This window comes from Mus musculus, chromosome 14 (assembly GCF_000001635.26).
Source record: "Mus musculus strain C57BL/6J chromosome 14, GRCm38.p6 C57BL/6J".
NCBI classification, from domain to species: Eukaryota; Metazoa; Chordata; class Mammalia; order Rodentia; family Muridae; genus Mus; species Mus musculus.
In genome coordinates this window covers 63,182,439-63,208,760 of record NC_000080.6, presented here as the reverse complement: position 1 = coordinate 63,208,760, position 26,322 = coordinate 63,182,439, and the positions used below count along the sequence as shown (strand labels likewise).

Below are 26,322 nucleotides of genomic sequence, written 5' to 3'. Positions count from 1 at the left end.
ATGGGGTAAAGAGTAAGAAGTACTGACTTGTGGATCGTAGCTGGGGCACCCATTCTCCCCCAGAGTAAGTACTAAGTAGCAGAGATGGGCTGCATTCTTCCAGTTCCTCAGCTCAGAGGGAAGGGGGATTTATTTCTGTGTCCTACATAAGAGCATAAAAAGCTCCCCCAACCCAGGTGGTGCTTGCTTGGGAATCATATTTCTTCTCTTTCAAAATGAGAATTTTAAAAAGAAGTTATGATGTCATAGAGCAGCGCTTTCCTGAAAAGAGAAGCCCCCACAATTAGTCCCAGCAAAGCTGCTTTCTGGCCGCCTCTGTTGCCACCATGCTGCAGGGCACCTTGCATGTTCTGTTTCTCATTTTGCAAGTCAGAGTCAGCATCTTGCACCTCCATTACATCGCCTTTGTATTAATCACTTGAGGTTTCCCTATAGGGGCTGGAGAGACATCACAGTGAGTAAGAGCACTTTGTTGCTCTTGCAGAGTAACAGGGTTCGGTTCCCAGAATCCACACGGTAGCTCCCAACCATCAGTAACTCTAGTTCCAGGGGGTTTGATGCCTTTTCATCTTTGCAGGTACTAGGCACACACATGGTACATATACATTCATGTAGGCAAAGTGCTTATACACACAAAACAAGTCTTTTTTAAAAAATAAAATACCCATGTAACATTTCACCGAAGTGGTTGGGTAGTAAGATTTTGTGGTGGACTCCATACACAGGCATGCCTGGCTAGACGTCTTGAGGAAACATGGTCTTTGCTTCCTGCCCTGCCCCCTCCTTTGGCTGCTGAGTGGCACTAACAGGTCTATCTGGGTGGGACTTCCACAATTCCTATCCTAGGCCAACGGTATCTGCCACGAAGTCCACAGCCAGTTGACAGTTCTGAAAATGGAATGAGTCATCTTGTCGCTCACTATTGATTCTCAGGGCCAGTCTGTTAACCCCGACCACTAGCATTCTGAGACCTAGGCACCCTCTTAGCTCCTGTGGCATCTGTCAGCTTGTTTAAATCACAGATGTTTGCTAAATGTGTCTGGGTGATGAATGCATATTCATCAATGTCCAATGACTTCACCTGGGTAGGAAAACCACTGTTAGAAGGCACTGCCTGGTCTTTGAGGTGCACTCGCAGGGGGTTCCTCAAGTCAGCCTTTGTGTTGAGTTCTCAGAGCAGGGATGGATGAGTAGGCACCAGAGAGGACACATCTATGGACTCCGCTAATTTCCTTTGATATGCATGTACAGGAATGGGCAAAGTGTGAGGGAGCGCGGGAAAGCGGGATCTCCCTTCTCACAAACAGCAGTGGATCACAAGGGGTTTTTACCCTAGAGTTGAAATGAACCAGAGGGGGAAAGAAACTGGCATGAGCATCTTTAAAGGGAGAGTATGGAGTTGAACCTATTAGAGAAACATTGTGGTCTTGGTTACATTTAGAGACTGTAGTGCCATCTAGTGTTCATGGCGAACAAAAGCCTACTGCTAACTCCCTCTCAGCCCTGCTGGCTTCTGGCTCTGGGAACTCCTGACCTTTCTACTGTTCTCAGGAGAGGGCTTGAGAGGAAAGAGCCAGGCTGACAGGCTGCAGATGACAAGCTGCTGGTGCTGGTGCTGGTGGTGGCCCAGTAGAGAGCAGGCCATGGGCAAGAGTCACCTCTAGAGGCAGGTGACCTTGATGAAAGGCCTTCAGTGTGACACAGGTGTAAAAATAGCCTCTGTGCTGACTTAACTCCCTGGCTTGAGCAAACGGCCCCTCACACCTGTATATTGTTTGCTTGGCATAGACACACTGCTACCTGTTTGCAGGTGTAAATGACTGTTTATGTACCCAGAGTTATGAGGAGGGTGCCCTATCCGTTTCCAGCCAACGTTCTCTTAGTACGGATTACTGAACAGCAGAGCTGGCAAACCCCAGACCTGGGGCTAAAGGAGGGAAGGACCTTTAAGGGGTCCACTTTTAAGGGGTACCACTGGCTTTCCCGGAGAACTCAGCATTGCCTTTGGTATCAGGAAAGGGGTAATATGGAGACCAAGGTGGCTATGCTTAGGGACAAAAAAAAAAAAAAAAAAGTAGATGGCATGAGTCAGAGAGAATTCTGGAAGCTTTTAACTAGGCTTAATATAGGTCAAAGGGAATGAGAAAACCAACCCTACCTCTCTCACTTGGACAATGAGAAGGGACATGTGGGCTCCGCCAGTTGTAGAATTCTGCAGACATGGAAGATAAAGGGGAAGGTTTAGTGAATGGAAGGATGGCAGAGGGTGACAGCCTTCTTCTGGTGGAGGGCTGACACTTACATTTGATTGACTCTAAGGCACTAAGGATTTTGGTCTGTGTCTTTATTATATGCTCCATATACCAAGAAAAGGGCAAACAATAATATCAGATCATGCATATGGTTACAATGGGATCCTAGTTTCATTTCTGTTGCTGTGATAAAATACCCTGACAAAAAGAAACAGAAGAGAGAAAGGGGTTTACTTTACATTACAATTCCAAGTTACAGTCCCATCACTGTAGGGAGTTCCAGGAGCAGGAGCTTGAGGTAACAGTTCCCATCACATCCACCGTCAAGAGCAGAGAGAAAAGAATGTGTGCATCCATGCTTGCTTGCTTGCTTGCATTCCTTTTCTCTACTCTTGCACAGTTCAGGACTCCTTGCATAGGGAATGGTGCTGCCTACACTGGGCTGGGTCTTTCCACATCAATTAGCTTAAGACAATCTTCCATATGCATGCTCACAGCCAATCCCATGTAGACTCATTGAGACTCTCATTGAGACTCTCTTCTGAGGTAATTCAGTTCGCAATAGTTCTGTGTCAAGTTGACAGTTAAAGCTAACTGTCACATGTGGGAAAACTAAGAACGACTCATTTAAGAATGTAAACAAAACTCTAGTCTCCCTGACCTAGACAATCTCCTTCTAGAATAGAATTCAGAGTAATAAGCAGAAACTCATAGATTTACATACAAAGAGACCCATATTTACAAAACAAATGCCAGAAACTAGGCAGGGATTAAGCAGCTATTGAAGAGCAGAAGCGAAAGGTGAGGAAACATTTCAATGATGGACAATTACAGTGTGATGGGAGGAGTTTATAATACACTTCCAATGTGGTAACACATTAGGGCAGTAAGCAAACATAGCAAAGCAAGATAGGCTTGACCATATCAGCTTGACCTCAACTAGGCAAAAACATGTGTCAACACTGGAAGTCTTACAAAGGACAGAATAAAACGACACACCCACAACTCTGCTAGTGACCTGTACTTTCTTTATATGTTTCAGTATTAATTCTCCTACAGTGTAAATACCTCTACATTCCATCACACACACTCCAAAGGAACAATAATCAGCATGAGTTACTTTTGCAATTACTAGGACCACGAGAGCTAGGGAAAAAAATTGCTTAACAGATAACAGAGTTATTCTAGCTTATGATTTCATAGGGATTTGGTTCCCTGTGGCAAAGGAATCATGGAGGAGTGGGTAGGGCTGTCAGTATACTGTGGAGGTTTTAGAGTACCACAGACCAGAAAGCAGGGAGAGCACATGAGGAGCAAGGGTCCCAGTGTAACCTTGAGCTTCTGCCAGCCGGGCTCCACCTCCTAGCTGGGTTCCACAGCCTCCCAAAATAGAGCCACCAGCTGGGGACCAGGTGTCCAAAACAGAAGGCTGTGAGGACAGTTCATGATCAAATCATCACATGGCCATACTTTTGAAAAGGAAAATGAAGAAAAGAGTCTGAGTAGGTTAGGTGGATACTATAAAGATGTCTAGAGGCAAGACATGAACTCAAAAGGGTCCCCTAGAACCTGAGCAGCTGATGACTCTTATCTTAAACAGCCCTGGATGGCAGAGAGTGGAACCCACTGGCCATTCGGGCCTAAGTGAGGAAGAATCAGTCTCCCGGGAGACATCCTGCCCTGCTTTCTAGGTGAAAGGTCTCTGAGCAAAACAAACCATTTGTGTCTTTTCTCCTGTGTCCTCCCCCAGTAGATATGTTTGATGACTTCTCAGAAGGCAGAGAGTGTGTCAATTGTGGGGCCATGTCCACCCCACTCTGGAGGCGAGATGGGACGGGACACTACCTGTGCAATGCCTGTGGCCTCTATCACAAGATGAACGGCATCAACCGGCCCCTCATTAAGCCTCAGCGCCGCCTGGTAAGTGAGCATCTCTATAGCTTAGGTCCGCCAGCCTGGAGAGCAGTCAGGTTCTCCCCTCCTCCCTGAACTTGGCTTTGAGGCTTGAAGGATATAAGCTGAGGGGTTAGGTATGTGGGAGGAAGGAAGGAGCCTCTCACACTCTTAGAGTGAACTTGCACTCGCTCCAAAGATGCTGGCCCAGCTAATCTATCACAATGCAATAGAGGAAAGTGAAGCTCAAAAAGGTGACTGGCAACAGACACTGGCCATGAGAAGCCAGACCCAGGTCTCCTGGACTCCAGGCCCTTTGTCTCGAAAGCCAACGTAAACCAGGATCTGTCTTATTTTCAGTTGATCCCCTAGCACGACCCAGAGTCCAAGAAGGTAAAGCAGTAGGTGTGAGTCCTGGTTGGGAAGGCCTAGAACTGGGGCCAGGTATTTGCCACCTGGATCTCTGCGCTCTCTCTCTCTCTCTCTCTCTCTCTCTCTCTCTCTCTCTCTCTCTCTCTCTCTCTCTGGTGCCATCTGACTCTGACTAATACCAACCCTGGTGTATGGCAGGGAAGGGGAATAGAGAGCTACATTCTGAAGCTTCCTCATTGAAGCCCATCAAACTCCTCACCCTAAACACCCCAAACGTCAGGCCCTGGAATTCATGAATTCCACCTTGGGGAAGAATTTTTTCTGTTGACCGAGGCTCCCATCTGTTTCTATGAATTGTCTAGATACCCAGAGATAGTGCTAAGGCTAGCCCAGGGGCTCCCAAGGGACTATCCTGGCCTAGCCCTGCTAAACACAAAACACTTCCTTTCTATGTTGTAGTCCGCTTCCCGCCGGGTAGGCCTCTCCTGTGCCAACTGCCAGACTACCACCACCACGCTGTGGCGTCGTAATGCCGAGGGTGAGCCTGTATGTAATGCCTGCGGCCTCTACATGAAGCTCCATGGGGTGAGTGGATGCCCTGCCCTGCTGTGTCTATGCCCCACCTCCCTCATGCCCTCAGCTCTGCCTGAGAGGAGCATTCTCCACTCCCATTCTGCAGGTCTCACTGCTCTTCCCTCCAGAATAGAATCCACTTGCTCCTTCTTTTAAAAACCTTCATTTATTTGTGTGTGTGTGTGTGTGTGTGTGTGTGTGTGTGTGTGTGTGTGTGTGAATACTATAACAGACTCACAACTGGAAATCCATATTTAATTCCAACCCTTCAGGTTCCCAGGCCTCTTGCAATGCGGAAGGAGGGGATTCAAACCAGAAAACGGAAGCCCAAGAACCTGAATAAATCTAAGACGCCAGCAGGTGAGGAATAGATCTGTGTGTAAGCATGGAACAAGTCAGAAGTTCCCAGAGCATCTGAGAACCATGTCTGCTCTGGTAGGCGGCCACCCTCGGCAGCCAAGGTACGATGCTAACCCCCTCAGTTCTCTCAGAGCACAGTAATAACCCAGTAAAGAAGTCAGCACAAGGAAACCCTATGACGACTGCCCTTGCAATAGGCTGGTTCAATCAGTGTGGGGCCGGAGAGAGAAATTTTGCTCAGTGGTCCATTTTTCAAGCTTTAATCAAAGCAGACAAGTTCCCATTAGCCGTGCTCCTGACAGACTGATCTATAATCGGGGTACATGTGTATCACATGGTGCTCTGAACTTGTACAAGTTCCTTCAGGGATCCTCTCAAGACCCCACAGAAGCAGTGTCATCCTATCTTCCTGAGAAGCAAACTGAAAGTCAAGTGCAATGGCCTAAAATCACATTGCTATTGACTGGGATCTGGAATGTTCACTCCGGGATCAATAGTCTAGTCAATATACCGTTCTGTTGTCACAGTCTCTATGTAGCTCAGGATAGCCTTGAACTCACAGCCCCTCCTGCCTCAGCCTCCTAAAGTATTAGGATTATAGGCATGCGCCACCACGCCTGGCAGTGCCTTCTTAATTTCTAGATCAAGAAAGTCACTAATGTCCCCTACCCAGAGCCCTCTCTGCTGCACACTGCCAAATTACAGTTTGCCGGGCTTCAGTTGCAGAGGAACTGAACTGGCTACTAAGATGGACAGTTCACTTCTCACTGCAGACAGACAGACTCACCAAGTTGCCCATTGATACTACCAAAGGCATGGCCATCATTCCGGTTTCCTAAATTCAGCTGGAGCTGCTGGGAGACGTATTTCCTACCTGAACCTCCTCCCCCACCTCCCCCACCCCCAGGGTCCTGCCTCTTTCTGCCTCCCAGACTGTGACTACAGCAGAGCCCCTGGGTAACCTCCCTCATCCTGTGTGGCAGGCACAGGAAGAACAGGCACTGGGTTCAGTGGAGTAGCCCTCAACCCCTAAGTGGAAATCCAGAAAAGTAAATTCCATAGCAGAATCTGTTCTGGAGAGCACAGGGCATTTTTAATCTCGACTCATCCCAAGCAGTGTGGCTATCCACACTTCACTACAGAGAAATTAACACAGTTAATTATGAGTTGGCGTCCCAGAACCCTCTGGCAGTATCCTGCAATATATAGTATTTGCATTTAAGAAGCAGTATCAAGAGTGTAGAATCCCAAAATACAACGTGGTCTCCAGGATCGCCTCTCCTGGATCTAGGGTCGTGAGGGAATCAGAGACTTTTGAAAAGGTTCCCTTGAGGCTGGTGATGCAGCTCGGTGGGTAGGGTGCTTACTTAGCATGCACAAAGTCCTGGCTTCAGCCCCCAGCATTCCATAAACCGGGCATGGCGGCAGAGGCTTGTAAACCCAGCCCTTGGGAGGCGGAGGCAGGAATGTCAGTTCAGTGGCATCCTTACCTACACAGTGAGTTTGTGACCAGCCTGGGCTGCAGCGGTTTTTACAAGAAGGTAAAATGGTCTCCTTGGGATTTTGATGCTTCTGCCCTATTTTGAGAACTGCTCCACCCCCCAACCCAGCAAGTATAAAAAAGGCCTCTGTCCCTGTAGCTGGACTGGGTCTCCTGACTCTGCCTCCTCCTTTGCAGGTCCTGCTGGTGAGACCCTCCCTCCCTCCAGTGGTGCCTCCAGCGGTAACTCCAGCAATGCCACTAGCAGCAGCAGCAGCAGTGAAGAGATGCGCCCCATCAAGACAGAGCCCGGGCTGTCATCTCACTATGGGCACAGCAGCTCCATGTCCCAGGTGGGCAGGGGGACGGAGTTGATCCCAGTAGCCAGTCTTGCCTTGGGAAATGAGCTGTAGACTGGCCCTAAGCTATTGGCCTCCAAGCAGCCCAGCCTCTGAGCCCTTGGTACCTCTTGTCCAGCTCCACTGATTTAGACACAAAGAATATCACAGGCTTAAGGTTTAGCGCCTTCCTGTGCTGGGTGGGGCCTTTGGGAACAAGGAGAAGGACTCAGGGACTGCACCCGGGGTGCATGTGGCAGATAGTACAACTGCTCCCTGAGTCAGTCTTGAGTGTTGGGGTTGGAAGCAGATTTGGACTCTAGAGCTTGCAGAGCTTTGAGCCTAGCCTTGAAGGATTTTCAGAGGAGGAGGCAGGAAGACGGTGTGAGCATGTCATAGACTTGGGAACCACAGAGGGTGGGAAGCTGTTTTCATGAGCTCTAGGTTCCCGAGAGCCTCCGAGTGGCCCTACAAGGGACCGTGCCCTCTTGCAGGTCTGATGGCACCTCTGTTCCTCTGCCTTTTAGGGGATGAGGAAGTCACAGGTTCCCTTTCCCAGCACTGCCACCCAATGGTTGAGAATTCTACCATCAGAGTAAACTAGAGAGAACCTGGCTCCACAGAAGTGAGAGTGCTAGAACCCTTTCAGGTGGAGCGGGTGACCTCAGTTGGACCCAGAAGACCTCTATCTGACCAGGGAGTGGTGATAAGAGTGTCTCCTGTGGCTGCCAGAGCTTTCTGAGAAAGCACAGCAGCACAAAACTCCTGGGTTGTACCTCTGGTTACAGTGCTCAGAAGCCAACGTGGAAGCACACAGACCCTCTGCGGCTGGACCCTAGGGCCTAGGGAAGCAGCTAGTCTTACTCCCTCATTCCCTCCCCAACCCTGGTCCTCGGATCTCCAGGAGCATCCTATGGCTCACTGTGCTCTCTGCCTTCCAGACATTCAGTACTGTGTCCGGCCACGGGCCCTCCATCCATCCAGTGCTGTCTGCTCTGAAGCTGTCCCCACAAGGCTATGCATCTCCTGTCACTCAGACATCGCAGGCCAGCTCCAAGCAGGACTCTTGGAACAGCCTGGTCCTGGCTGACAGTCATGGGGACATAATCACCGCGTAATCAGCGCCCCCCCTTCCCTCTTCAAATTCCTGCTCGGACTTGGGACGTGGGGGCCAGCAAAGTAAAAGGCTGGGGCACCCTTGGCCAGCCCCTTTGTCTGGGAACAACTCCTGAAGAACAACTGGGTAGAACTTGAAGTTGTTGACAATCACTTAGGGATATGGGTGTTCCGGGTTGTTCAAACACCTTTCCAGGTGGAGCACTGGAAAAGCCTGCGTTCTTACAGAGAAGCCCACCTTGGCTGCAAGCACAGCACAGTGAGGCAAGAGACTTCTTCCTTCCTTATTCTCCACCTGCCTGTCCAGGACAGACACATAATCTCCTTCACCCCAGCTCCCCACCCAGTTGTGGTGGTGGGTTTTTCTTTGTGATCCTAGAGTGGCTGTAGGGGCGGAGGCTTCAAGACACCATCTACAGTCTGAGCAGGGTGTCTACTTGTTGTAGACTAGACATAGAAGCCCTGCCCTTGTCCAACACTCCCCTTGCTTGAGGCATGGCACATCTCTGCATGTCCCATACCAGATCTGACTCCAAAGTGCTGGGTTCAATGCAGATGTTACTGAATGCTTCCTGGGGAGATTAGGTGAGGGGAAGGCACATCACCCATCACACAGAATAGCTTCATCAAATCGCAGCCTGGCCATGGTGCCTTCCCTTCCTCTCCCAGGAACATCAAACCCCTTGCTCTCCAGCCTGAACATCTACCCTCTGCAAAAGTAGAGCCCAGTTGTGCAGCTAATGCCACTAGGTGCTATATCCCAGCATCCTTTTCACCCCTTCACACACAGGGGTTCCAAGGAGGAACAAAACCTGCTACCAAAGCAGCCTTGGTGACTATGGCTCATCTGCACCTCAGGGGGTGGGGGAGGGCCCTCTGGAGGTTGTGTCTACAGCACAATACTGTTCCCAGGACTCTAGCTTGCTTGCCCCGAGCCTGCCAAGCCAAGCCCTCTTAAGTCAGACAGTTACCTGGCTCTGGGACTTTCTCCAGCACAGATCCTTTGTCTAGAAAATACAGACTGTTTGCAAAATAAATTCAAAGCAGAAACAACTAAAGGAAATTTGTGAAAGGACAAAGGTGATAGACGGGAGAAGATGTCCCCAGGGCTGGCGGGACAGTCATGATAGCAGCTGTCCTAGGATTGGCCTCCCTCCCATCTCCCACCATTACTGGGGCTCCCAGAGATTCTTCCTTGTCCTCATCACCCACAGAGCTGTAGCCAACTGTGGCATTACTTTATTTTACCCAAAATTCCCAGCCCCACCCCTAAACCTTACTGGCCGTAGCAGAGAATAGCTTCGAACCAAGATTCTGTTGTAATCATTTTCGCTGTTTCTCCCTCAAGGCCGCCTTCCCCATGCCTGCCCCTCCTCCACAACCCGTTAACATTGTCTTAAGGTGAAATGGCTGTAAAATCAGTATTTAACTAATAAATTTATCTGTATTCCTGTTTCCTCCGAAGTCTTTTCTAACGGGCCTGGTGTTCTTGCCCTTTTTAGTGGACCAAATGGTGCAGGTTGCCTCTACCCAGTTTCCCCCTCATGGTTTTGGTAGTTAGCACCTGGGAACTGGTGGTGGAGGCTGGTGAGAGGTGGCACTGGAAGATCTTAGGATAGGGTTCAGATTGCTGGAGAGGACAGCTGCTGCCTTAGCTGAAGCTCCTCTGTCCCCACCTTCTCACACAGAAGTCACCCTGTGAGTGGGGACAGTTTTAGAGCATCTGCCCGAGTGCTTTCGGCTCCATTTAACTAGATGGTCCTCGATCTCTCCTGTCTACTGGTTTAGAACACATCCTGAATGGTGGCCCCCAAGGGGTAACTACTCCAGCGAGACAAAGACATAGCTTTGTCCCCTTTATCTATTTTGGCTTCACCTCAGGTGACAGGACTGCCTATTTGCTTCATCTGAGAAGTACGTGTGTGGCACACTCATTGGTCCTAAGGCTGTGTCTCATTTGGTCCCTGTGGTATTGGCAGGGCTTGCACGTCACCTTCAAAACCATCCTACCTTTCACTTGGCTTATGTCAAACCTACCAGGCATCTAGGGCCTCAGATCTCTTGGCACCCTGATCATTTCCCAGTAGTAATAACACACAGGGAGAGTCACACCTTTCTATGTAAAACCAGGAAATGTTATAAAATCCTTTCAAAATTATTTAGTTAATTGTGTTAATGGGCACACATGCCATAGGACCCCAGTGGAGGTCAGAGAACTACTTCCGGGAGTCCGTTCTCTCTTTTCCACCATTTTATAGCTTCCAGGGATCAAGCTCAGGTCTTCAGGCTTGTGTGGTAAGTGCTCTCTCTGCTCAAGTAACCCAAGAAAAACTTTTCAGCTCTCAAAAGAATAATAGTTTGGTGTATCCTGAGAGGCTCTGCCAGTGCCTGACAAATACAGAAGTGGGTGCTCATAGCCATCTATTGAACAAAGCACAAGGTCCCCAATGAAGGAGCTAGAGAAAGTACCCAAGGAGCTGAAGGGGTTTGCAGCCCTATAGGAGGAACAACAATATGAAACAACCAGTACCTCCAGAGCTTCCTGAGACTAAACCACCAAACAAATGAAACACATGGTGGGACTCATGGCTCCAGCTGCATATGTAGCAGAGAATGACCTAGTCGGCCAGCAATGGGAGGAGAGGCCCTTGGTCCTGTGAAGATTCGATGCCCCAGTATAGGGGAATGCCAGGGCCAGGAAGCAGAAGTGGGTGGGTTGGGGAGCAGGGGTGGGGGAGGGAAGAGGGGAAACTAGGAAGGGGGATAACATCTGAAGTGTAAATAAAGAAAATATCTAATTTTTAAAAAAGAAAAAAAAAGAAGAATAGCTTGGGGACTTGAGAGATGGCTCAGCATTTAAGAGCACTGACTGCTCTTCCAGGGGTCCTGAGTTCAATTTCCAGCCAGCACATGGTGGCTCATAACCATCTGTAATGGGATCCAATGACCTCTTCTGGTATCTGAAGACAGTGACAGTGTACTCGCCTACATAAAATAAATAAATCTTTAAAAAAAAAATAGCCAAAGCCATTAGACTGAGAGCTACTGTCAGCCAGGTAAGATGAGTCCTAGTAAGAAGACAGATCCCAAACTGTTAGCCAGAAGAGGTTCATGGTTTTGGATTAGGGCATTTTTGCTTAAAACATTTACATTACTTCTCTTTGGAAATGGGTTTCAGAACTCTTTTTGTGTATTCTCATAATTGGTACCTCCCTCCAACTAAGGTAACTCATCCTCCTGGATCAGCAGACTTGTTGCCTCCCCCAATCAATCAATCAACACTTAAGGAAGCCTGAGTTGCTTTATCCAAGAGACTATAAAAGATGAGACAGGCCTGGGGGCAGACACTGTGCATTATCAACAACGGCAAAGACACACTCCCTTGTTAGAACATGGTTGGGGTGAGGGGCGATGAAAAATGATGTCCTTAGAATAAATGGCTTTTTCAATGGGCAAGTGTACATAAGAAATCACACTGCATTATGGTTATGCCACCAGCACGAACGAAACTTCCTGCAACCCAGTTTTAAGTCGCTGTGCAGTTGGGTAAGCCTTGGCCCTGGCTTCTGAGCAGGAGGCAGCTTAGCTGTGCTTGTGTTTGGTTGGATAGATGTTAGTGGCCACAAGTTTCTCATCACCGAATATGCCCTGAATGTGGGGCTGCAAGACGATTAGGAGGAAGTCTTGGCCCCAAAGCTTGGCATGTTGACTGCAGTTGTCAACTTTCCTTTGCCATAACCAAACACTTGAGATAAGTAACTTAGATGAGAAAGGTTTAGGCTGGGGATGTACCTCAATTGGTAAAGCATGCAGGAAACCCTGGGTTCATTCCCCAGCACCGTATAAAGCAGGTGTGGTGGTACATGCCTGGTACCTCAGCACTCTCGAAGCAGGAGGATCGCAAGTTCAAGGCCAGCCTGAGTTACACTAGACCTTGCCTCAAATAAATTAATAAGAAAGCCTATTTTGAGAATCTGGTATAGTCTAGGTTTGGAAGTCTGTTAGATTAGCCAATTCAAGTCTGTCTAGGGTGCCCAAGTGCTTGGTGGGCCAAATGAAGCCTGAAGAAAGCCTTATGTAGCTTAATGAATACTGGATAATTTCTGACAATCACTCTATCCCCTTCCTGGAGGTACAAGTCTACACTCTATGAGCGTTTAGGGGTCTAGTTGCTAAGAATGTGGGAACTGTCTCAAAGGTCACCCATGGCCAGCCTGGGAGAGTTGAATGAGAACAACCAAGTTATGAAAAAGGAAGCACAGATCATAGTGGCCTCAGAGGTCACCTGAAGGACCAGATCCTCCAGTGCTGCCATCCAGTGACCTTCCCTATGGTTCCAGAGCCCCTCCACAGGACGAGGGAGAGCTCCAGGAAGCACTGTGCATGCAGTTCTTGCATTCACCACGTGGGGGCACAGACATTCGCTTCTCCCCTTTCAGCTCCGTTAGCAGGGTTTTCAAGCCCTTGATCTGAGATCAACACACAACCAAATTCTACTACTCAAAAGCACTAGTGTTTATTGAGCACTACTGCTGCCAGACACTGACAGCTTTAGCCAGCTTGAAGGAAACATTTGTACGTCTTTGCAAACATGGTTTGCACACAAAAGTACAGGTTTCAAGTCACATGTCGGAAATCACAGAAGTACTACGGAACCAAGATGTAAAACCTGTCTTTTGGATTCCAGAATTCCACTCCCGTGGAATAAGAACCTTACTATCTGTGGAGCCCCTGCACAGCCTGAGTTGAACAATCCTTAGCTTGTGAATGTTTCCTAACTAATATCTCAAGCATTCCCTCAACAAATGTGACTTCTTAGATCCATTCTCCAAGCCAGAGTGTGGTCTTTTAATAAATATACAAGCAGCATCAGTGCCAGAAAGGCACATCTCTGGTCCTGTGACAGATTTCTCATAACCTACACTTAAGCGTTTCTGGGTGACTCATATACGTATCAGGGTTTACAGAGTGTGGCTTTATGTCTGTAACACCATGACACAGATGTTCCATTTAAAGACCGGATTTAGATACTGTTTTCTCACAGCTAATGAAGCAGTCAGACTGGTTAAAGACTTTCCATGGTGACTTGCACAAGGTGTGTGTTCAGTAAACTGTACTTGTGATTATAAGTGACAGCAGCAAACTGTGAGCTGTTGGTTTTTCTCAGCTGCAAAGTCCCTTGGGCTCAGAAGAGATCTCTTAGGTGCACAGCTCCAATTCCACCAGATAAGGCAAGGCTTATCTTTAGGATATGGCTTATAGGTAGGTAGGAGTGTGTGTGTGTGAAAGCTGCCACAGGGACATACTGTATCCTGCAGAAGATGTGAGTCTCCCAAGATGCCAGATACCGAAAGTGGGAACACATGCCCCGGTCCTTATATACACAAAAAGAAGGGACCCCCTCCTGCAAATGTCGCACCTTCAAGCTCACCCTCTGCCTTGAGGGGAGCTTTGTACCTCTGAGATACTAGAGGCCTCCTCTCCTTACTTCCTATTCTTGCCCTACAGTCAGCGATATGGTAGAAGGCTAGCTGAACCCCTCCTTGAAGCAGGGCTGTCTCCCCCATGCCGGCCAAGTTCAGAGACTGACACCTTAGCCACTTCCGAAGGCCACGGAGTTCACCAAAGGTCTCTTGACATCCTGTACAGTGCTGGCTCCAACCGTTCTTGGCGACCTATTTTTTGAATAACCTGGTATCATCTTTAATCTCTTAAGAAAACACTTCAATACACAACGTTTTAAAAGCGTATAGTATAAACTCAAAGATGATTAAAATAATACAAAGCAAAAGTAAATAAATCTCACTCTTTAAAAGTGTTACAGGCCAGGTGTGCTAGCCGTGTTTAAAAATCCCAGTACTAAAGGAACTAACTTTGTCGGTTCATGCACGAGTTCAGGACTAGCCAGGCTTTGTCTCAAAAATACAAAACCCATACAAAAAAACCTTCGCGAAGGGTGTGGAGAAACTGAAATGTCTGCCTTGGCCTGAGCCACTCAAGACCTTTGGATTCTGAGCGCTTGCCTATTCTCAGTACCAGTCCACTCTTTCCCAGGCAAGCCTGGGAGAGGAAACGGGGAGACTTGAGATGGGGAGGGATAACTCAGAGGTATGGTGACTCTGGAGGGTAGGCGAAGGTGCTCCCAGAGTTATTTCCCAGAGAAAGAGCTTGAATCACGGTGGTGGTTTCAGGAGGGGAGAGGGAGGGGGCGATGGTAGGGGTGGGGAGACAGAGAGATGAGCCTCCAGTGGTCACCCCGGGAAGGAGACCGCAACATCCCTCCTACTTGCAGGGGGAGCCCAAGTAGAGATGCCTCCATCACCCATCCCGAAGTGAACCCCCACCTGCAGCGCCTCCAGGGAAGAAACCTGAAGCTCCTCATCAGGGATGTACCCCACCTTCAGCATCTAACAGGAGAGGAATCCGCAGCTCCCCACCCACCTCCAAGACCAGCTCGGCCCGGGGGAGGAGCCCTTGAGTCCAGGAAGTAGCTTCCGGTCCCCTCCGGGGAGGAGCCAGCGGAACCCCAGCTACCGGGCTACGGACCCCGTGCGCTCCAATGGCTGAACTCGTCCTCCCCGCCCTGGTCTGGAAGGCGCAGGTGGATGGTGACTCCTGCTGCGACTGCTGGGAGCGTACATCTTCCCGGGACCCACCTGGGGCTGCGTCAGCCTCCTCCCTGCCCTCTGTAGCCCACACGTGCACGTAGTTAACACTTGTTTTCACAGAAAAATTAAGCAGTGTCTCTTCTGGACATGCGCAGCCTGGTTGTAAGTTTGTTTTTGTTGATCACGTTGCCTTCCGACTCCCTGAGCCCTCGTGACCCTCATGTGTTCCCTCCCCCTTCGGAAGGGTTAGGAAACGCTGTGGCCTAAGACTTTCTCCTGGCTCCTGGAGAAAAGGGACCACGTCCTGCGCAGCCTGGCCACCTCACCCTAGCGACGAAGCCCAAGGTTCTCTCTCATCAGCTCTTCCCATTCTTTTCCTGTCCATCAAACCATACCTAGGGGCGGAGAGTTGTTTGTCTGTTTTGAGACAGGGCCTCTGTGTAGTTGTGTGGCTGGCCTTGAGGGATTAAAGGCTTGCCGGAGAGATTTAAGATTAGGGCTGCATGCTGCATCATACTGGCGGTATTTTCCAGAACTTTCTCTGCCGGTAGCCAGGAAGACTGAACTTAGAGGTGGTTAGGGTACCAGTGCCTGGCAAGCTGGCTTCCAGCCCGGCAGCTTTCCCTGAAGGTCAGAGTAGGTGAACTGTTACCACATTTCCGAGTGTGTGAATGGGAATCTAAGCGCAAATGAATTTAGTTAAGCATCGTTGAGGCCGTAGCCCAGTTGGTAAAGGGATGCTTGCAAGATGCCCTGGGTTTGAGCATAAACCAGGGGTTGTGATGTGCTGGAGACCACTCATACACAGTGGCCTCTAGGCCAGCTTGGCATTTGAAATATAGGCAAACCTGTCTCAAGATAGAAAGAAAAATCGCATAATTGATTGTGTTATTTATGAAGCTACGAGAATTTTCAGGATGTCTGGGGCATCCTGATTCTTCGATTAAAGTATATTTTAAATGTCTTAGTAGGGAGGAAGTTGTATATGGCTCACACTTGGGAGACTGAGGCAGAAGGATTGTTCAGAGTTCAAGACCAGCCTGGGCTACAGAGTGAGGCTTAACAGCCACCCTGGCTTTTAGAAACACTGCAATAATAACTACCCGCTGTATGCCTTTGTTGATTTTTACCTCAATTTATGAGCGTGGTGTTGGTAAGTGGCGGGTGAGGTTAGGTAGAGCTTTGAGTGGGGGATGGGAGGACAACGCCTGCTCAGTAAAGTCTGGGTGTAGGCTACCCAGGCGATCTCATCCTGGTGGCTCCCGGTGACTTTGGATGGTTGAGGACAGAGAGGGGAGGGGTGACGTGTAGACCTGCCTGGCTGCTGTCTACTTGTCATGCTTCCGAGTTCTGCCAGCACTGTGGTTACAGATAGAGAACCATTTCTAGAGATCACATAACTAGTTCCGATCTCCTTTACCTGAGGTGGTCCCGAGAGAGCCAGATCCAAGTATGGATCAGTCAGAAGAGAGTTGGAATGAACGTTTGAGGACAGCTAGGACTACGTAGTTTCAGCTCACCTAGAGCTATGGAGTAGCAAGACTCTGTCTTAACCAACCAAACAAGGAGTGGCTGACCACTGAGGTGGCAGCACCTTCGAAGTAGACAGTACCTGCTACGTGACATCTAGCACACTATAGTGATTAGTATTTGCTGTGTGGTTAAGGCTGAGGGGCCAGGAAGAGAAACCATTGCTGAGAAGCCCTTATCCCTTTCCCAGCTCAGTCTTCTCTGAGGTTTGACCCTCCCCCCCCATACACACACACACACACCACACCTCAGTTCAGCTGGTTTTTGGCATCTATATTCTTAAAGTGGGTGGCCCAAACTCACTCCTTGGGGTGCCACACTGGTCATCAGACATGCTGGGCTAAGGGAAGGCCAGGCTAAGTCAGGGGTCTCCTTTGTAGCTTTCTACCGGCAGAGATGCCAGAAGGGCCATCTGTGAGGAAGTTTCACCATCTTGTCTCCCCCTTTGTGGGCCAGAAGGTGGTCAAGACGGGGGGCAGCAGTAAGAAGCTCCACCCTGCCGCCTTTCAGTCTCTGTGGCTCCAGGATGCTCAGGTGAGTCTTGCTTCCCCAGGTCTCACACAGCTGTGCTGGTTCACCCCACCTCCCCTGGAGACATGTAGCCTTGAAGATGGCTAGTGGTATCCTTTCTTTAAGCATTGGACAGCCACGCTAGGACTGCATGTGGCCTTGCTCTTGGTGTGACATATCCTGTCACAATGGACTGGGGGCTGTGAAGAATGTCTGAAAAGGATGGACCTGATGACCCCACGCAGGATCAGAAGAACTCTTTTGACTTATGTGCGTCTTCGATGCGGTGCCCCGGGTCCCCGTAAGCCAGCTGTGACGTAAGGGCTGGACACTGTCAAGGATCTGAATTCAGACCTCGTCCCGAGTGGGAGAATTCCTCCAGGGCACTCAGGGACTCCCGTGGACCGACCCCTGCCCCAAGTTGTTCTTTGCTCGCACTAGTTGCCTGCAGCCTAGTTAATGCTTACCCAGGGTGTGGCCATGTTTCCCCTGCTTGGGCACATTGTTCTGTTGTTCTTCAATTCTGTTACCACTCCCATCTCTTCAGTTTACCATGGTAATTTTAGTCTCTCTTCAGATGCCACTGTGCCATCCTGTCCTGCCTTGCCTGCTTTACACTGGCTGAGAGATGAGTCCTCTGTCCTTCTGGGATAACCTCTACTTCCTCCTGTTGCATCCTTATTGCTAAGCCCGTCTTTCACGTTGAGTGGGGAGACAGGAACCGGGCAGGACTGGCTGTACTCTGGTATTCCTGCTTAGCTATGAGGATCTGCATGGAGGAGATGTGGGGTGAATTCTGGACAGTGATGTGTGGTCTCTGCTGCTGCTGCTGCTTCTGCTTAGCTGTGTGATCTGACTGTAGATGGGTAAAGGCGTGCACCACCACTGCCCGGCCAACCCTTACTTTCTTATTCATCCCCAAGATCTAAATGACTTTAAAAGTCCCACAGTCTTTACAAATTCTTACATATTAAAATTTCAATCCCTTTAAAATATCCAATATTTTTTAAAATTCAAAGCCTCTTAAGTGTGGGCTCCAATAAAATCCTTTCTTCCTTCAAGAGAGAAAAATATCAGGGCACAGTCACAATCAAAATCAAAATCAAACTGTCCAATGTCTGGGAACCACTCACAATCTTCTGGGCTCCTCCAAGGACTTGGGTCACTTCTCCAGCTCTGGCCCTTGTAGCACACAGCTTGTCTTGTAGGCTCCAGCTGCCTGCACTCCACTGCTGCTGCTGTTCTTAGTGGTCATCTCATGGTACTGGCATCTCCAAAATAACTGCTGTCTTCCACTGAAACCAGACTTCATCAATAGCCTCTCATAAGCTCTCTTCATGGTGCCAAGCCTCAACTCCTTTTTATGACCCTTTCAAGTCCTGAGCCATCATTGTAACTGAGGTTGCACCTGTACCAATGGCCTTCCGTGGCCTCTCACAGTGCCGAGCCTCGGCTGCTCAGCAGGACCCCTTCATGCCTTCAAAACTAGTACCACCTGGGTGACTTTTACACATTACCAAGTCCTCGTGCTGCAGCACGAGGTACAACCTTGGCTATCTCTGGAACACAGTCTCTGTCCTCTCAGAAAACACTTCCCAGAAGATTTCACCTCGATGATGCTAGTCTCCTCTCTCTCTCTCTCTCTCTCTCTCTCTCTCTCTCTCTCTCTCTCTCTCTCTCTCTTTCTTTATTTTGAGACAGGGTTTCTCTGTATAGCCCTGGCTGTCCTAGAACTCACTTTGTAGACTAGGCTGGCCTTGAACTCAGATATCCGCCTGCCTCTGCCTCCAGAGTGCTGGGACTAAAGGCGTGCGTCACCACGCCCGGCTAAGCTAGTCTCTTCTTAATCACCAGTAATTTCTTAGCTCCAGCTACCCAGCGTCAGTAGTCCCAGCAATGCAAAGGTTTCACTTTAGTAGTTCTGGTATCTTGTTAATCACAGCTGATTCTTCAGCCCCAGCTAACCCGAACCACAGAATCTTCACAATCAAAATAGCAACAGCTCTGATAAGAGTCTTTAATCTTCCCTCTGAAATTTCACAAGCCAGGCCTCCATCATCTGTACTGTTCTCAACATTGTCTTCTAAGCTCCTACAGAACATCCCACAGAGTTCTTAGCATCCCAGTAGCTCTTCTAGCTCAAAGTTCCAAAGTCCTTCCACAGTCCTCCCCAAAACATGGTCAGGTTGTCACAGGGATACACCACTATGCTGGTTCCAATTTGTCTTAGTCAGGGTTTCTATTCTTGCACAAACATCATGACCAAGAAGCAAGTTGGGGAGGAAAGGGTTTATTCAGCTTACATTTCCACATTGCTTTTAATCACTAAAGGAAGTTAGGACTGGAACGCAAGCAGGTCAGGAAGCAGGAGCTGATGCAGAGGCCATGGAGGGATGTTACTTAATGGCTTGTTTCCCCTGCCTTGCTCAGCTTGTTCTCTTATAGAACCCAGGACTACCAGCCCAGGGATGGCACCACCAGCAATGGGCCCTCCCATCCTTGATCCAACTAATTGAGAAAATGCCTGGCAGCTGGATCTCATGGAGGCATTTCCTCAAGGGAGGCTCCTTTCTCTGTGATAACTCCAGCTTGTGTCAAGTTGACCCACAAAACCAGTACAGGTGTGTTCCTGAAATCTTTGGGAACATCTCTCCTAGGTTGTTCTGGGTGGCCTTGCTGTCTGGCCTAGCTCATCATTAATCCATCTCCTGCGGCTGCATTCAGGCATTTGCAAGGCCATGCACCTGCTGCTCACACCTCTGGGACTTTTGTCCCAGCAAAGGATGAAGGGGGGCAAAGGATACAGAGAAACCCTCTGTCCCAGGGAAGCTCTGGGAGAGGGAAAGGAACAGACTGTTGGCAGCTAGCAGTTTGTGAAGTTTTGCCCCTGTGAAGGTCTCTTAGGGTCAATATGTGTTCTGTTTGTTTCTGTTTTTGTTTTTCACAGGTGCATGGAAAAAAATTATTCCTTCGGTTTGATCCAGATGAGGAGATGGAGCCACTCAACAGCAGCCCACAGCCTATACAGGGAATGTGGCAGAAAGAGGCTGTGGACCGAGAGCTGGCCTTGGGTCCCAGTGCTCAGGAACCCTCTGCAGGTCCCTCTGGATCTGGGGAGCCTGTTCCCAGTAGATCTGCTGAAACATATAATCTTGGGAAGATCCCCTCAGCAGATGCCCAGAGGTGGCTGGAGGTCAGGTTTGGTTTATTTGGCAGTATCTGGGTGAATGACTTCTCCAGAGCAAAGAAAGCTAACAAAAAAGGTGACTGGAGAGACCCAGTGCCCAGGTAATGGTGTGACATGTGCAGGGGTCCTAGTGGGGTCTATCACGTTTATGAGGCCCCCTCTGTGGCAAGGCATGGCTGAGCAGCCACACTTGGGGATGTCCAGGTCTTGCTAGGCAAAAAGGGTGCACATTCACCCCTAAGAACCGGACCTGTATCCAGATGATTGCATCTGCTTAGGTCCTGGAGAGGAGAGGATGGGTTCCCAGCCAACGTGGTACTAGGGGATGAGCTCTCTCGGAAGAAAGGCATCTCTAGACTCCAGTGCTCTGAATTTAGGGTTATAGTTTTCCCAGTTATTTAATTTGTGAACATTGAGGGAAATAATTTGGTGCATAAAGCTCTGCGTGTGTGTAGTATTCCTTCCTTAAAGGACAGTTCCCAATCGCCCCGGAAGATTATGCCTTTTTTTTTTTTTCTTTTCAAATTTGAATCAAGCTTTAATTACATACCAACCAGCATGGAGTTTGGTCAGGTTCACTCTGGGATCCTGGGGAGTTAGCAGCAATGCACATTCTAATGACTGGCTTTGCCCAGTGGCTGGCATTGGGCTGTTTACGTACATGCCAGCAGTGAACATGTTCTATTTTGTTATCATTGCATGAGTGTGTGTACCTCAGTGTGCATGTGGAGCTCAGAGGACAACTTTCGGGAGTTGATTCTCTTCTCTTACTGTGGATTGTGGAGATCAAACTCAGGTTAAGGTTTCATGGCAAACTTAGGACGTCTGGACAGCCTCACGCTGCAGTCTTTAAGCTTTGGGCTATTAAGTTTGATAATGTGCGTTGTCAGAATTGTCTCCAGGCCAGTGTGTATCCCTGAGTGTGTTTGTAAAGCATTTTGACATTCGGAGTTACTAAGTTTTGTGTAGTCAGTGGTCACTTCTGAATTTCCCTTGTAGCAAAGGATCCACCTTCTACTGAGACACACAGTATGTATAAGTGTGATGGGTTCTTCTGTGGTATTGTGCGAGACCTCTGAGCCTCACCTCCAGTCCTTGAAAGAGAAATTTTTATTACATGTATTTATGTATTTATTGACTTATTTATTTATACTGTGTGTGTGTGTGAGTGTGTGTGTGAGAGAGAGAGAGCACGCGAGTACTCTCCCTTATACTGTGTGTGTGTGAGTGTGTGAGAGAGAGCGCGCGTGCGTACCCTCCCATGCATTCATGCACATGCTGCATATGCCCCAGCACACGTGTTGAGATTTAGAGGACGACTTTCAGCAGTTGGTTCTATGGGTCCTGGAGATCACAGTCAAGTTGTCAAAGTTGATGGCAAGTGCCTGCTTCCTCTGAGCCATCTTGCCAACTCTGACAATTAAAAACAAAAAGAAAAGAAAGCAAGAAACATTGCTGCATTATTCTTGACTAGCCTAAGCTAGTCTCAAATTCATAAGCCTCCTGTCAGCCTCTCTGCACACTGGGATTACGGGCATGTACCTACCTCCTAGCTTCCCGAGGTTGTCTCTGCCCTTCCCGAGAACACTAACTAGGTCAGACACGGACTCCGGTTTTGCAGCTTCCAGTGTAGGGGTAGCTCTGGTTGGATAAGCTATCCCTAGAATGAATCCCATTATTTTCTTACTGAAGTGTGTTATATGTCTTTTCTTTGCTTAGGGGCACATACATGCAGGAGTTAGTTAATCTGGCTTGAAACTGGAAATGATGCTCTTTGCCGCCATTTCTTCATCTTCTCCATAATGAGCTCCTCCCCTCCCCCCAACTCCCAGCTCTGGTCCCACTAACCTTCTGGATTCAGATTTTCAGCTTTTCATTATCAGCATGGATTGCTGCAATGTATTAGAAAGCAATGTATATTCATATTTTACTTACTACCTCTTGGCCCTGAGGTATTTATGATTCTGATCATAGGACCTTAATTTCTCAGTTTGATCCAGACTAGTATAGAAACATAATGTGCAGCTGACCTGACGGCATATGGGACAAGTAACTGTGTGTAAATGTGACCCACATAGCAGTCACTATACACACATGTGACATGGTTATATAGCAATAATTATATGGTGATGTACATTGATAGTTGCATGTGTGAGTAGATTATGTTGTGGTAACTATATATACTTATGGACTGACTCTACAGAGGACTGTTTATGAATATATGCGTTGACCACACAGTGGTGGTTGTAATGTATGATCTCATTATGTGTGAGAACACTATATGTATGATCTCTTCTGTCTCCTCAGGCTGGTACTCCATTTTAGTGGTGGTGGCTTCCTGGTATTTTATAACTGCCAGATGTCATGGAGCCCTCCCCCAGTGATTGAGCCCACCTGTGACATATTGTCTGAAAAGTTCCATCGAGGACAAGCCTTGGAAGCTCTAAGCCAGGCTCAGCCTGTGTGCTACACACTCTTGGACCAGAGATACTTCTCAGGATTAGGTATGACCTGTGTGATGGGAGGAGCCCCACGGAGTTGATTAATGGTATAGTGACTCATCTGTAGGGCAGGCAAGACTTAAGGACTACTATCCCAGTTGTGCCAACACTGTTGGTTTTAAGGTTGGTTTATCCCTTGATCTTAGACTCGGGTTAGTTTAAGAAGATCCTCACTTCTTTCTGTGGTGTAATATTCACAACAAGATAGTGTTTTCTGCTCTAGAGGCAGTGGGACCTGGGAAATGGACCTGATAAATGAGGAAGATGAAAGTTTCATGCAATAGCCAACTTTATTCAAAGCATCAGACAATTTATACTCTGAGAGTTAAGAGAATGGTCACCTGAATAAAGCTCTCATGAGTTCAGTCTGTATACAATCATAAGGACAAGCTACATGTGGCAAAACACGTTTTTCCATAAAGATATTGTATTAGTCAGAGTTCTCTAGAGTCACAGAAATTATGGAATGTCTCTACATATTAAGGGGAATTTATTGTAATGATTTACAGTCTGTAGTCTAACTAACCCAACAATGGGCAGCTGTGAATGGGAAGTCCAAAAATCTAGTAGTTTCTCAGTCTCACAGACTAGTTGCTTCAGCTGGTCTTCTAGAATCCTGAAACAGTAGGTTCCAACAGATGTGCTGGCAAATAAGTGCAAGCAGGTGAAAAAGAGTGAATCTTCCTTCTTCCAATGTCCTTTATAGGCCTCCAGCAGAAGGTGTGGCCCAGATTAAAGATGTGTATCACCATGCCTGAATCTGGAATTTACTTTGTTCCTGGCTGACCTTGATCTCAGAGATCTGTTATTCCTAAATCTCCTGGGTTTAAAGATGTGTACTACCTTGCTACCTTGCTTAAGCTTTTTAATGGCCACTATGCCTTAAGATCTCCATGTTGAGATCCAGGTCAGAAACCTGTATCTTCCAGGCTCAAGATCACAAGTGTGCCCTCCATTTCTGGATTGTAGTAATCCCAGATGTGGTCAAGTTGATAACTAGGAATAGCCATCACAGATCTATATATACAGCCTGGTGGTGGTGGAGCACGCCTTTAATCTCAGCACTTGGGAGGCAGAAGCAGGTGGATTTCTGAGTTCAAGGCCAGCCTGGTCTAAGGGAGTGAGTTCCAGGATAGCTAGGGCTACACAGAGAAACCCTGTCTCGAAAAAACCAAAACCAAAACCAAAAATAAAAAAAAAACCCACAAATCTATTAATACATAACAGCCAGTTGTGTGAACAACAAAGTAAACTCTCCCCTATCTGATATACCTGGGAAGAGCATGAAAACATATTCCAAGAATAATACCACGTTTTGAAGAAACTGAGGTCACAAGACTCTTGTCTGGTTTTCTTGGAGTTTTCTCACAAGCACTCAGAATTGTCCTCGAATGATTCCATTCTTGGACCATGTTCTGACATGATAGGACTGTCACAGGCCTTCTGATGTGATATCAGTATGACCTCCTGACAGAGGGATCACGTTGTGTACCTGGCACACTCTAAAGCCTACAGAGCATCTAGAAGGTTCTGGGTTAAGTCATGCTGGGAATGGTTGTCCTGCAGGCCATTGGAAGAGAGGGAGGAGAATGCCCACTAATAGGTACTGCTCTTGGGCACTGGGGCTTCTGATATCGAAGCAGAGTCAGGTATCAGGTCAGCTCCAGGCTCTTAGAAGCCAAGAGAAAGAAGCAGGTCTCTGCTCTGGAGAATAGATTAGTGAAACTGTGAGCATTTCCAGCTGAGACAGGGAATGCTATAGTTCTTAGTACGGGGAGGGTTATTTTCTGCCCACAGGAGAGCAATAAGGGGCACCACAACTGGCTGTTAAAGCAGTTGCTATTGGCAAAGCTGTGTGCATATACAAAGTGTGACTTGCCTGCCGTGAGTATAGTTCATGCTGAAAAGATGTGAAAGTGCTGTGCTCTCATGGGAGAACCAGTGGAGTCTGTTTCTGTGCCAGAAGGATGAACAAGGTTTCCAGCAGTGGCTTTTGGATGTGCGCAGAGACCTGACTACACAATGATACTGGTGAGAGCCAGTGTGAGTCAATAACTCCAGGGACTCGGGCACAGTCCTGCCCTTATGCTGTTCCATGGGATAATCACTTGTTAGCTTTCCCTTTTCTTCAGATGAGGAAACTAAAGCAAAGGGCACCTCGCTGGTGAGCAGCGAAGCTGAGATGAGTCCAGGTAGGCCTCAGCTGTAACCGCAGTGAGATTATGAAACTCTTGGGGAAACGTCAACTGTTTAGACTGTGGCCCCCATGTACCATTGAACTTACTCTCCTCCGCTTAGCAAGGCCATTGCTCAGTAACCAGCAAGATGGACTGAACTCATCATCACCTGAGACAGATTGTGAGCTAGTGAGCTCAACACTTAGAAGACAAGGTGGGGGGGGGGGGCTCAGCAGTTTAGCCTAGGCTACATAGCAAGTTTGAGGCTTTCCTCCCCTCACGTCTCCCTTTGTTTTCAGGGAACATCATAAAGAATGAAGCCTTGTACAGAGCAAGGATCCATCCCCTCTCTCTCGGTTCATGCCTGAGTTCTTCCTCTCGGGAGGCCCTCGTGGATCACGTGGTGGAGTTCAGTAAGGACTGGCTTCGGGACAAATTCCAAGGCAAGGAACGGCACACACAGATCTACCAGAAGGAACAATGTCCTTCTGGTCACCAGGTCATGAAGGAGACATTTGGGCCCCCAGATGGGCTCCAGAGGCTCACCTGGTGGTGCCCTCAATGCCAGCCCCAGCTGTCCTCCAAGGGGCCCCAGAATCTCCCGTCCTCCTAAAACATGTGGCCTTTGCCGTGGGGCTTGTAGCCTTGGAGATCCAGGTGCTGTGTGTCCTGAAAGAAGGGTGTAGGCAGGGATAGCATTACAGATCAGGGTAAGGAAGTTCAGGAGAGTCAGTATTGCTGACATTCATCCGTAGGATTATGCCTCAACTGCAGCTTTCATAGTGGTTGATAGGTGCTTTCCTTTTCTAGTTAATTCTATGTAATCCCACCATGCTGTCAAAACCCTGACAGTGGACTGGGGAAAAACTGCCCGGAGCAGCCGTGAGTCTGAAAAGAGCATGACTGGTGGTGTGCAGCTTCTGGGGGGGGGGGGGAACAGCTGGAGGAGACAGCTGGGGGTGGGGCCAGCAGAGTGAACAGCTGGAGGAGACAGCTGGGGGTGGGGTGGGGGTGGGGCCAGCAGAGTGAACAGCTGGGGGATACTATAATCCCAGGCTAGGTTGCTTATGCAGTGTTTTGAGAACTGGTTGATTTTGAGGCCCTCTAATTTCTTTCTTCTTTTATATAGAGGGATCAAGGATGAGGGCAAAGCTTCAGGAAGGTAGTGCTAATCAGCCTACCTGGTGCCCTCCCAGTGGCTGGAGACCCCAGGATGGACAGGGAGGTGTGTCCAGGGTCTGAGAAAAGCTGGCTATTATTTTACCCCTCAAGTTGGGCATTTGTTGACTGTTGATGTTTGAAGAATTTGCGTGTCTGGGGATGTAAAGAAGCAATCTTTCAGGTTGTTAGTAACAGCTTTATGGAACTGGAGTAGCAAATGAAAATAAAACGGTGTGGTATTTTCTGTGGTCTTCGTTAGGCAAA

General features: G+C 48.3%; 2 protein-coding genes across 11 annotated transcripts in view; both read left to right on the top strand.

Moving 5' to 3' along the window:
• The window catches only part of Gata4 (GATA binding protein 4), a 72,799-nt gene extending 62,952 nt beyond the window's left edge, over positions 1-9,847 (top strand). For 2 of the 4 annotated variants that reach the window (XM_011244956.3, XM_011244957.3), the window contains exons 3-7: positions 4,003-4,172; positions 4,977-5,102; positions 5,363-5,450; positions 7,129-7,283; positions 8,210-9,840. In XM_011244956.3, coding sequence (XP_011243258.1) covers positions 4,003-4,172; positions 4,977-5,102; positions 5,363-5,450; positions 7,129-7,283; positions 8,210-8,386 — 716 coding nt within the window. In that variant the 3' untranslated portion in view covers positions 8,387-9,840. Of the gene's footprint in view, positions 1-4,002; positions 4,173-4,976; positions 5,103-5,362; positions 5,451-7,128; positions 7,284-8,209 lie in introns of all 4 variants that reach the window. The other 2 variants (NM_008092.4, NM_001310610.1) reach the window with 2 other exon arrangements.
• A 4,759-nt stretch (positions 9,848-14,606) lies between these two features.
• On the top strand, positions 14,607-26,322 carry Neil2 (nei like 2 (E. coli)). 7 transcript variants are annotated; one of them, XM_006519199.4, is made up of 5 exons: positions 14,607-15,154; positions 16,903-17,056; positions 19,980-20,320; positions 22,527-22,723; positions 25,197-26,322. In XM_006519199.4, the coding sequence occupies exons 2-5, from the start codon at positions 16,919-16,921 to the stop codon at positions 25,508-25,510; spliced, it is 990 nt and encodes a 329-aa protein (XP_006519262.1). In that variant the 5' UTR covers positions 14,607-15,154; positions 16,903-16,918; the 3' UTR covers positions 25,511-26,322. The 7 variants fall into 7 exon arrangements, with proteins under 7 accessions (XP_006519262.1, XP_011243411.1, XP_011243410.1 ...); XM_011245109.3 differs by lacking the exon at positions 16,903-17,056 and adding an exon at positions 17,076-17,302 and having other exon boundaries at positions 14,608-15,154; XM_011245108.3 differs by lacking the exon at positions 16,903-17,056 and adding an exon at positions 17,076-17,302 and having other exon boundaries at positions 14,608-15,337.

Coding starts and splice junctions, on each gene's coding strand:
- Neil2 (XM_006519199.4), top strand. CDS start 16,919: ATGCCAGAAGGGCCATCTGTGAGGAAGTTTCACCATCTTGTCTCCCCC. Junction 20,321..22,526: donor TGGAGAGACCCAGTGCCCAG/GTAATGGTGTGA, acceptor CTGTCTCCTCAG/GCTGGTACTCCATTTTAGTG. Junction 22,724..25,196: donor GAGATACTTCTCAGGATTAG/GTATGACCTGTG, acceptor CTTTGTTTTCAG/GGAACATCATAAAGAATGAA.